General features: G+C 41.3%; 1 protein-coding gene across 5 annotated transcripts in view; it reads left to right on the forward strand.

Annotated features, from left to right (window-relative positions):
• The window catches only part of LOC309697957 (protein bicaudal D homolog 2-like), a 40,651-nt gene that overhangs the window by 13,369 nt on the left and 14,792 nt on the right, over nucleotides 1–12,490 (forward strand). For all 5 annotated transcript variants that reach the window (XR_014273966.1, XM_082520206.1, XM_082520207.1 and 2 more), the window contains exons 2-3: nucleotides 2,956–3,168; nucleotides 11,577–11,729. Coding sequence is in view for 4 of the 5 variants with exons in the window: in XM_082520206.1 (XP_082376332.1) it covers nucleotides 2,956–3,168; nucleotides 11,577–11,729 (366 nt within the window). In the remaining variant the exon portion in view is untranslated. The remainder of the gene's footprint in view (nucleotides 1–2,955; nucleotides 3,169–11,576; nucleotides 11,730–12,490) is intronic.

Below are 12,490 nucleotides of genomic sequence, written 5' to 3' on the forward strand. Positions count from 1 at the left end.
TGCTCCACAGGGCCTCTGAGACCGGCTGTATCGATCTGTTTGTTACCTGATGGAGACCCAAAGCCCATCTCCCTTGTGCTCTTGACTCACTGGATTAGAGAAGCCCATGCAGCGGGATTCTGGCTGAGAAAACCAGAATGAACTATGTAACCTATATTCTTCCTTTACCACATAAGGCGTTGAAGATTACTAAGTAGCTGTCATGTTCAGAAGCAAGTGTTTAGCGAATCCTGAGCAGAGATCAAAAAGCAGAGAGGTGTGATTTGATCTTTGAGTCTTGATTTGTCTCAGCTTCTAATCATTGTCACTAAAGGCTGCATCCTTGGTCAGATTGGAGGACAAGGCAGTGATCTCGCCATGTTCAAACATGTTTAAACAGCCTTTGTTAAACCTAAGACTTTTTTATCAGAGGACAATCTGCCATAGCAACATTTGTTTTGGAGAAAGATAAGTTTGCAGATGACTGTTTTAGTTTAACCCATAAATGCAAACATCTCAGAGAAACCAGTAATTTGATATAAGCTTTGTCTAAGACTAGAAACATGGCAGCTTGCTTCCTTCTTCAGTAGTCTGCCTTCTTCATGTGCCCACGCATCTGTCTTCATTAATCTTATGACTTGGGTTGTTAGATCCTGTTAGGGTGAGAGAAATGTAAGAGGAAGTAATCAGACAACACTGTCATCTGAGGGGGGAAAAACCAAAAATCAGATGTGACTGGACTAATTTTGTCAGTTCCTCAATCACATGAAGCTTTATCATCAACAGTGATCATGCACTATGATGTACTAAGATCTCTAAAAGCCAGCCTAGGGTATGACCAGCCCATAATGTATGCTGTCATCTGGGTTTTGTGGTGGGATAAATCTTTTGAATTATTAGCTCTTCCTTTAGCTGTAGTCATCTGTGAGGAAATCCAGTCCACACAGCTCACTAATAAAGACCTGTCTTTGATTAGCTTTTAAGAGATTAATAATCCACATTCGCATGTCCAGTGTTAATAAAACTGCAACATATGGCAAGCTAAAGATGAATTATAAACTGGGTGGGCAGCTCACTGTGAGATAATAGGCTTGGTCACGTGCAGCCCCAATTTGCCCTCCTTTAAAGTAGCCTAAACCCACGCTTGGGGAGCGGAGATTAAAGGCCTTGGGTCACTGGGTTTTTGACTAGGGGCTCTGCGTGTTTGAAGGGCAGGCCTCGTAGATTGGATTGATTGGAGTCTTATTCAATAAAACCTATGCATCAAGATTATAATGATGGGATTCTCCTGATTACTGATTGGGTTAATCCTGTCTTTTCTAATAACTTTCTAATAAAATACAGCCTCCTGCTGATTGATGATTTGATTTGGAGAAAGGTGGCAGATGGGGGAGTTATGCAGACACGTATTTAAGTGATACTTTTATCTAGAGCTGCAAATAAAAGGCGAACAACTATGAACACTGGTTATATGTGGTTCAGTCAGAGTAGTATTTTTCTTGTTCTCACAGTGCATTTTCTGTTCAGAGCACTTCTAGGCTAAATGCAAATAGTCAGTCAATGTGTGGGTTATGTTTTTTCCCTACTAACTCATCTTGCTGAAGGACCAATGAGCTTACACTATGGCGACCGTAATCTGTCCCTGCACAGTTCACAGGAATTGCGGCGACTCCTACAATATCGGTGGGATTGTAGTGAAATGTAGGGAAAATTAGGATATTTACATTTGTTAGCCAGTAACAGAGATGCTTCTAAATGAAACACTGTCAATTATTTCTTGCCAAGTTGTGCTTCAGTCATCATCTTTCCTGAAATGTAAAAGCTATGCTAGCTAAACTGCTAAAGCAATGATGTCATGCTCCACTGTAACCCATTAAACTAGTTTTTCAGTCACATATACCTCTTAAATCCTGGAAGTAGGTCAGTTTGACTAATACAAATTTCCTGATTTGCCTCTATCTAAAGGAATTACTAGGATTAATACGATACACAGTCACACAGAGAAAATCCTGCAGCAGCTAGTCACGTGCAGTATAGGCAGTCAGAGAGAGGAGAGAGTGCGCTGCAGCTGCAAACAAGGTCAGATTCAGTGCCTCAGGTGATTTCAGATTACCGCCTACACTCGAGCTGTGAGGCAAGATGAGAATCAGAATGCCCATCCGATCACCAGCGGGTACAGGATTGAAAATGAAATCTGTAATCATGAGGTGATTATTTTGAGAAGTGAAAGTGTAGCCTAACCTAGATTCAGCTGCAGTAAAGGTCGCCGTGTCACTATGTGTTTGTGGCTTCTGCCTTGGAGGTTATAGCAAATTAGGGACAATATAGCACTTATATTAATGAAGCAGTCTGTTTCATATTGCACAAACTGCTATTCACAACCTTTAAGCAGACTGCCTCTGATAGAATGTAGAGGCTTTAGCTCGTAAGTTCTCCATAGTTGTTTAATCTTCATAAGTTCATCCCTTTCATGCAGTCTGCAAAATCAAATAATATCTGTTGACCTTTCTTTACTCTGTTATGATCTCCTAAGGTATTAAGAGCATTAGAATACAGGATCTCGTGATCACCCAGACACTAGTGCATTTGCTCTACTTTTCCTGTTTGGTTTTTCCATCTGTGGAGTCACTGCAGAGTACATGCAGGCCAATATCCTGCAGCTAACAGAGGAGAGAGGGGGAGGAAATGGGGGGAAGACAGGATCACGCAGCCCAGATGGAGCCTGACTGATTATCTCTACAGAGCAACTGCAGTATTTTTGGGGAGGTTTTTGAGCCTCAGCTAAACCACAGTAGAAGAGATCATTGTCGCTCTGGAGAGGTTGAATCACAAATAAACTTATGTCAGTCACAAACCTGATAGATGAAAATGAAAATGGCAAGTGATGCTTCATACACAAATCTCTAAATATTCTTAACAACCCCATGACACTATAGTTTAAACCAGCAACTCTCTCCTCTTTCACTGTATCTCCAGGCCTTTGGACAAGCCTACTCCAACCACAGGAAGGTGGCGGCAGATGGAGAGAGCCGAGAAGAGTCTCTGATCCAGGAGTCGGCCTGTAAGGAAGCCTACTATGAGCAGAGAGTCCTGGAACTGCAGAACGAGCTCCGGCAGACACGCAACATCCTCACCAACACCCAGTCTGAGAACGAACGCCTTAATGCCATCAGTCAAGATTTGAGAGAGGTAAAGGGAGAACCAAAATCCCACCACTGTTCTGTTTCTATTTTCTAAATAATTTTGAAATTGATTTGTTGTTTGATTAGATGTCCCTAATCGTCACTTCAGTATTGCAGTAACTTGCGGAAACAGTATTGCTCTAACCTGCTTTTTAGAACAGCTATTTAGAACATTGAGGGTGTCTGTTGATCATTTATCACCTGATGCATTTTATCTTTCTGCAAAAGCTGCAGAAAACAAACAGATATTCTTATTTATCCCTATCCTGGTATTATTTTTCTCCAGAGTAATCATTGTGCTTTTCATTTTTGCATTAGTTTCAGTTGGTTGTTGAGACTTGTGATGTACACCTACAGTACCTTTATTTGATTGACATTGCTGTCCAATCCTCTGTTATGCAGGGTGTAATTGCAGAGTCTGCTTTTTGACATGCCAAGACAAGATTAAACGTTCTCTAATGACTAGAAACACCTTGCCTTTAAGCCTAATGTGTTGTCCTTTGCACCTAATGCAGTCCAGGGTGGAGTTGTTTTTTTACAGGAAAATACTGAGACCATGGGAAATATGCTGTGTTACAAAAGGATTTTGTAACACAGCATAGTTATTTGGACTGCTGCCTTAACTCATTAGAAACATCACTCGTTATAAAAACCCCACCTTAGACAAGCCCTTTTCTGATAACCAGAAGCACAAGGAAGTTGTTTCTCAAAACTGAGCACACTCTTTGGACATTCCTGTACTTTATCATACATATAATTATGGAAACCTTTGTATGTGTCCCAATTTGGACAATGTCTCCCACTTTTACTGTTTCAATTTACATATACTCACTGCTAATTTGCCCTCATTAGAAGAGACAATTGCACAGCACATAGTGTATGTAGCTCATGTTATTTGCCAATGGTCATGTATGTCCAATGTTGTGTGACTCAGTTGGTGAGGAGGTTAAAATTACAAGAGTGGACTATATATTTAAATCATGCTGCGCTTTAGGGAAGGACTTTTGACACAAAGACGGGAGACATAAAAGTAAAAAAACAGTAACAGAGGCTGGCAGGAAGGCAGGGGGAAGCTTTCACCATTCGAGCTCCTCGCTCCCTTGACGGGCAAATCAAGGCAGGAATACTAAAGAGGGAATCTTAAGTCACAAGTTGTTTGAAGAGTTTGGCTTCGTGTCAAAGAAAGAAGCGGAGTAATGCTAATGCTAATTGCATGCTGATTTGAAAGGGGAATTTATTTGCACTCACAGCTCTAGGTTGGGTGCTTCACATGTCAGAGAGCACTTTCTGCACACTCTAATTTATTCGGAGTGCATTGGTTCCAAAAATACTTTTCATTTTGAAAGTTAAAAGATCAGTGTTAGCTCTATCGCTGGTTCTATCCCACTCACCCAAATGACACCTTGGGATAGGATTCAGGAGGTGGATCGATAGATGTATGAAAGATTAGTGTTGCTATACCCGTTCCATACATATATCTCCACTCCAGCGCTGTTCAACACTCAACAATAGGCCTATATTCTGCAGTGTGATATTAAGGGTGTCTGGTTTTGTTTCTGTCTGTTCTGATAGCTAATGGCACCTAATCTTGTTGTGTTTGTGCACAGCAGATTTAGCTGAGTCTGCTGTTTTGCAGGTCAAGTTGGTAATTGGGAGGGTGAAGGACTCCCCTCCTGAGTCCCAAGACTTTGGTAGACATCTGCTTGACACAGATGTCAGCAGTGTTTCTTCCTCAGATTAGTGAAAGACTTAAAAATGGCATGTCCCGCACAACGACTTAAGTTCCAGAAAGCTCTAAATTCCACTATAATTAGGTCAGCTGCTGCTCAGCTCTGCATCTACACTGGTATAATTCGAACGTTATTGAAGACAGATGTGCCCCACTAGAAATGTTTTTGTAACAGAGGAGGAGTTCCCCTTTATAAAACCTTGCACCAGCTTCCATTCATTCATCAGTTTCCAGCTTAAACATAATTACTGATAACATGCCTCTTAAATCTTTAGTTGAATCTTTGAGAGAAAAGCAAATACAGCCTTTGCTGCATGTCGCATGTACAGCTGTAACTGGTGTTGCACTGGTGGTCTCCTTGGCCTTTCTGCAGGTGCCATTCCCTTTATAAACACTCTGTTGCATAGCAATGGGCCCCGGACAGTTCTAATTGGTTGGATAAAAGGGTCTAGAGTGTAAATCACACCATGTATGGGAGATAATGATGCCCTTCCAACTGTACGTTGGTGGGTGCTAGGAGTGTGTCTGGCAGGCAAATAGAGGCAGCCTGGGCACTGAGGCTGGCATTGTGAGTGGACTGACATGACTGAAAGAGGCCTTTGTCTCTTGGATTTCAAATTAGCCCCAAAGCTTAGGTTGGGAGAGGAGGAGGAGAGCCCTTGGAGATGATAAGAATGGTATGAGAGAAAGACAAGGGGGCCTAAAATCCGTTAGAGAACGAGAGACGCTTAATGGGACTAAATCCAAGGAAAATTGAGGACTGTCCTGCTTTTCCCAGACTGCATGGCTAATCAAATTGAGAAAGGAGTGTGACTGAATGACTCAATTTTTCTTTCTTTTTTTCATGGAATGCAGCTGACAGTTGGGTTGTAGGCCTTTGTGTTTGTTTTAAAGTGAAGTTTATGTATTTTCTTTTATTTTTTTAGTCCTGCAATTCTACAAGGTTCCTCTGAAGAGCTGTTTTATTTGGAGTGGAATTAAGATCACTTAAAGAATTACAAAATGCATGAGAATCACAATTTCAACTATAAGAAAAGCATCACAGTACATGAATGTGGAAGCATCACTCATTATAAATGGATTTTGCCTCTCTGTAGAACAGTTCATTTATAGCCATTTTAGTTGCTGGTTTTCAGCCCGTTTACATGCCACACATTTAAGCCTACCAGGCACTCTTCCGTGCCAAAGACTCAAATGTTAGCCCAAAGCACTGATAAGACACATTTCAGTGCTACACTGCAGTCTACAGGATTATATCCACACAAAGAGCCAGTACCATTGTGGGGAGGCGCACTCTAATAGGCATGACTTCATTAAATTCAATCTCGTGTCATGAGAGGAATGTGCCTCCGACGATGCCTCACAGAATGGGAACCTCCGTTGCATGCCTTTCAGGAAATTATCAAGCAAAGATGAAGAAAAAAGGGTGAAAATGTTACCAGTGTAATTCACTCTATTCGCTCTTTTGTCTTGTAGAGTGTTTCCAGCACAGCATAATTGTGCTTTCAGTGATTGCTTATAGTACACAGTTTCTTTTGCATGAGTCAGGATGTTGTGTTGACACACTTGCTTGTGCTTTCACTTCAGGTCTATTGTTGTCCTTTGATATTTCACATGCTTGAACCATCTCTCTCTCACTCATAAGTTGGGTGTTGTGCTGTTTTATCTGTTACCATAATGTGGAAGCCATTCAAACGTTAAACATGACTGGTTTTTCCACTTCATTGACACAGTAAATGACATCAAGCATCGGCCTACCTCCCACCCCTTAATTTAAGTGCTGTTTAACTATCTGGATTAAACACCTGACCGAGTAGTGGGGAATTAAGAAAAGGGAGGTGTCTGCACTGATGAGATGAGATTGAACAGTCGGTTGAAGATCTCTGCTAAAACAAATAGAAAATAAAACGCATGCTTTTCAGTGGTGCAATAGTAGAACGGAGCCTTTGATGCAGGATGTTACAGCTGTGCTGCAGTTTTACGTTGATTATTGTAAGATCAGAGTTGAGTGGTATAGCGATCCAAGAGGGGATGCTCTTTGTTCGCCATTATCATCTGACATGAGGTTAATGGAATAGGACTCAAAGAGGGCTCTGCGGTGTTGGTGTTGACTGCCCTATTTTTTCTTCTTACATTAATGCCAAGACAGATCGACTCTTGTCCTGCTGTACTGACAAGACAGGGAGGCTATATGCTAGGAAAAGGTTTAAAAAATGAGTTCTCAGAAAATAATCAGTAGTAGAAGAGCTGTGAAGACACCAAAGACAGATACAAGCCAGATTGACCTTGATCTTTTTACACAAGCCATGGTTACTACTGCTGTCACAAGTGATCTACATCCTAGTCAAACCCTCCAGATATTATGTGGGTTAATTAGAGAAACAACATTATCACTTTAGCTAGCTGCTTCTCTTCTAGACTCAGGCTTTCTGAGGGAGCATCTGATGCATCTGGGTACCTTCACATTTTGTTGGCAAGTAAGATTATGACAAAAAATGGCAGATAAATTTGCCTGAATCTTTTTGTCAAGTTATGGCATAAAGCTTTGAACATGCATTCTTCATTTAAGGTTTAATTCCAAGCACCAATCAGGGTTTTCATGGTAGATTAATGGATGTTAATAAATCAACAACAAACCCATTGGCCTACACGTTCACTTAAACTAATGGGTGTAAACACATTTGTTCACTCTTCTGCACTCTCATCCAAATGACCTCAAAAACACTAATTCACTGTACACCCTGTGGGCTTTTCCACAGTGTCGCATTGTGCTAAGTACCACCAGCCACTCATTCACCAGGTTCCATTCACATTTTAGCTTTTCACAGTCTGAGTGAAAAGTGTGACCTTGGCTGTGTTTTTGCTCCCTAGTGGAGTCTGGGTAAGATGAAGAGAATGACAATTGGTTGCAGCAGGAAGGAGGATAAAAGCAGTTTTACTTTCACCCACATTCTTGGTGTCGACAGCAGTAGGATGCCCTTAGGCTTTATTTTTCCTTTGCTGTGTTTGAAGTTATACTGGGGGGGTTGAGTTCATCTGTGATTTATTCTTCGTCTCTTCTTAAGAGATGGCTTTGGCTGCAAGTTTAGTTAGACTAAACATGAGCTGACGTGACCTTGAGTTACTTTAGAGACTGCAGGGCATTTAAAGTTTTTATTATTTTCTTTTTATAATCACTGAACTTGTCCGGTCTTGGTTTTATCTGATAGAAAGATATGATAGGGCTAAAGTTTATCACACTGCCTCTTACAGCATTCTGGGATGCAAGAGCAGAGGTGAGGGTTGGAAAATGAAAGCAGCAGTTTTAGTGCAAAATGCAGATCAGTGGTGTCAGAAAAAGAAGCTGAGAAAGGGGGTAAAAAAAATAAAATATTATTAAGCTGATGTGCACTTTGCTTCAGGTCATCTGGGAGCTTCTCTGCACTTTGTGTATGTTTGTGGGGGAAAAAATGAATATGTGCAAAGTGAGGATATAGAGTGAAATTGAGGTCAGTGGAGTGAGTGTGTTAAGAGAAGGAGCAGAAAGAGGATAAAAATATATTCATAGTAGGCCTGCTTGTGCTGTAATATAAATAATACAGCTCTGTGACATCTGGGAGTCTAGGCAACGCTTTCAGGGAAGCAAACCCCGGGTAAGAGACTAGTAAAAATGGATTTTGTTTTTCAGAAATGCAAGCTGGATTCTCTGGTGTTATTAAGAACACAGCAGGGCCTTTAACAAAGCATTAAAACATTCCTAATCTACACTTGTGTTAATCTGGAAACTTTGCGTCTGTGGCTTACTGGCTGATGGAACCATTTCTCATATAAATAGAGGTTAGAGTGGCTAAAACACATTTGGAAATTGCTCCGAGCTCTGGGAGATTTAAGTGGGCTCAGCCTTTCTATGCTGTCAAAAGCAGTTTACTGGTGACAAGAAAGCTCGAGATTTGAAATGGAGAGAGTTTAGACTGTCTAGCTGGAAGATGCTCTACGTCTCTGTGTCTCTCTCTCTCGCTCCTGACTGTATGACCTTGAATGTTCACAACTCTGCTGTGTGTAGTCTGTGCACATGCACACACTACCCCATCTCTGTTTTAAATATCTAATATATCGTGCCTTTGCTATAATGATGCAGCGTGGCTGAACAACCTGGTGTTTTTGCTGCCACCCACTTTGCATAAAGTGGCACATTTGTCTCTGTGTGTGTGTGTGTGTTTGGGGGGGCGTACGCGGCTGTTGTTTAAGGCAGCTGTCCAGACGTCACCTGTAGTGACAACAGTTACAAACCACACTTAAGCCTGTGATCGCGGCGCCTTGTCACCGCTCTCCTTTGGCGGCACCACAAATTGCCTTCACAATGTCGCACCTCACAGCCACACACACCCACATTATTGTGAATTATCAAAAACATCCCCCGGGGAGCCTCATTTCTCTCTCCCAGTTAAATGTTATTTGTTCTTTGTAGCAGGAACACATGTGGCCACCACAGCCTTTACTTACATTTTCTGTCACACAGCCAGGCTGTTGCCCTGTTCTCAGTCTTTGGGGGGCTCAGTGTAGCAGAGGATGTAGACGCAAGGTGAAAGGTTAAGACCCTGCCATGCATTTAAATCAGAATGGAGTGGGATCTTAATCAGGTTCAGCGGCAGCTTGTATTCATTTGGACCAAACAGCACTGACCCTCCAGCTGAGGCACATAACCCTGACAAGAAAGTGACCTGAAAGCCAGCTGACACAGCTCGTCTGAGCCTTAATGAAACACTCGAATCTTTTAATCTAATATTATTTTGAATTTCTCCAAAGCTCTTTTTATTTTTGCTTTAATTTAGCTCTCGTTCAGAAGTCAGAACCACTCTGCAGAAGCTTAGTGGTAGGACAGAGCTCATGCATTATTTAGCAATGCACCGACATCAGGGCTTTTGCACAGCAAACACCCACACTCATTAGACATGCCCAAAACCCTGTTGAATTTTAATGCACCTTCGAACGTCAGCTTTAGCCCAGGTCTGCAAAAAGTGATTAATTATTACAGAGACAGAGGACAGGGTGTGTGTACTCGTCATCATTGGGGATTTAGTAACTTCTTTGTTATTTTTTTTTTTAGTAAGCAAGTAAATTCTATTTCCAAAAAGAGTCACAAGAAATAGTCTCCTGAGACATAATATTGAGATAGGTTTTTTTTTTTTTTTTTTTTTTTAGAAGGATGAATTATTGTTTACTTTTAAAACAGTTTCATTATGTAATAAAGATATTGTACTCAGTTATGAGTGATGTGTGACTCCTGTAGGTCATTTCTCTCTGAAGGTTTCTGTGCATATTGGACTAAAAGGTGTTATTACCTCACTCTGCTTCCATTACAAATCTCACTGATGTGAATTCAGTTTTGACATGATGCCGATATGAGAAATTCTGCAAATAGAAAACCTCCCAGGAGTGACTCCTTTTATCCTGAAAGGATCTGAGAGCAAGGATTGTGATTTGGACACATGACAACTGCATGAGAGGAAGGGGCCACCTGGCTAGGGATTGGGAGGCTAATTGTCCCTCTGTTGTTAGGTTATCGCTGCCAAGGGAAGGACACGCATTACATATATACCAGCACGCAAACACACATGCAAATCCAAAACGTAGAGGCTGCTATTCTTGTCTTTCTGAGAAACAAATGTAAATATACGCAGATTCTTCTCCTGTTCAGGTGTGTGTGGATTGAACCTTTGCCACCCAGTACTTGCATACATGCTCACTTAGTTGAAAAGGCACAGCGCCCAACAGCTGTTAGCGAGTGTCCACTTACTTCACCTGAGAACTGTGATGTTTCTCACCTAAGTCCAGGTTACTTGTGCTTTGGAATGAATCAGCAGCAATAATAAAAAAGCATTAGACAAGCTAGTAAGGACATGGGTGGCTCAGCAGGGCTGACCGGATCCTTATGGCTTTTAGTTTGTTGGCGTGGGGGAAGGACATGCTGTTTACCTCTCTAACCCTTTATATAATTAATGGTGCCTTTTCTACACAGAAAGAGGGCTCAAACTGCATTTGGAAAACATCATGCTATCATGCAATAATTGCTAAGCAATCACACTATTGACATAATGACTCTTTGCATGTTTATTCTTTTTTCTTTTGTACCAGCATTTTGCTTTACTGGGACACAACTTAGCATATATCAGTATATCAGACAATTTTGCAATGAAATGTAGATAACCATTGCCATTTCTTGTTCTGGAAATGGTCCTTCTGTAGTTCCGTACAGGGAATCAACCCTAATGAGACTCCTCTTTAGAAAATTAGACCACTACAGAGCTTTCTATCCACTGAAAGGCTGTCACCAGGAGAGATAAGTAGGCTTCAGTCTCTTTGGTGCCATCAGAACTGGCAGGCAAGCACACTTGTGGCCCGCTGCCCAGATAGACACCTGGCACCTCCCTCTCGAAGACAAAGAGACGCGCGCGCGCGCACACACACACACACACACACACACACACACACACACACACACACACACACACACACACACACACACACTTAGTTTGACCAGATGGGCGCTCTTAAAGTGTTAAAGAGCCCACGTGACACAAAAGGTTAAACTAAAGCAACAATATCCAGTCACTTGGCATCTCTCACACTTGGCCCAAGAAGATTGAAATAGTGGTCATTGACAGCTCTTCTTCTTCTCTCTCTGCCTATCTCCTCTGGCTTTACAGAGCAGCCAGATGGTGGAGCTCCAGAGGAATCAGCTGCGCGATGACATCAAGGAGTACAAGTTCAGGGAGTCTCGTCTGCTGCAGGATTACACCGAACTGGAGGAAGAGAACATCTCACTGCAGAAGCAGGTCTCCATGCTCAAGCAAAGTCAGGTGAGAAGAGAGCAACACTGCAGCTGTTCATGTCACAAGCCTGAATCATTTAAATTGTGTTACAGGTGGAATTATATTAGCAAAATGAAAAGGGATGGGTATGAGAGCAAAAATAAACTAAATGTGCCTTCACTGCTATCATGAAGCTCACTCTTTGGCATATTTAAATGAACTAAAAATATTTTTCCATTATATTGCAGATGCTTTAAAAGATTAGCCTTAATTACACTGGTGGCTTCAGGCATACCACCTACTTTGTCAACATACATTAACTGTATGCTGGATTTTAGTAGCCCTCTTACATACAAGCTCAAAAACTTTGCGCTTTAACATTCAGATTTAAGTGTGATATTAAAATCATCCTCAGCTTCTTCTTGTTTTCCCATAATGTCTTGCTGTGGGAGCATTTGAAAGACTCAGCAGCTATATCAGAGAGTCTATCATGGTACAAAACACTTCCTGGGTTTATTCAAATGCCATGAAAGCTAAAAAAAATCCTCTTTTTACATAAAGCGCAGCTATATTTACAGCATGGATATTTCCACTTGATGATGCTGTTTATGCCTGAGCTCTTGATCCTCTTCTTAACCCCTTGGATAGTGTTATATATTCATTAGACATGGCATGAATTATACAGATATTACTGCTGTTTAGGGAATGAAAAGGATTCCCAAATCAAATTCCCTTTAAAATCTAAATTAAAAGGAGAATCAGATGGATGTGTTCTTACCTAACATTATCTTGAGCAATTTTACAGCTTA

Source organism: Aulonocara stuartgranti (assembly GCF_965226115.1).
Source record: "Aulonocara stuartgranti genome assembly, chromosome: 20".
NCBI classification, from domain to species: domain Eukaryota; kingdom Metazoa; phylum Chordata; class Actinopteri; order Cichliformes; family Cichlidae; genus Aulonocara; species Aulonocara stuartgranti.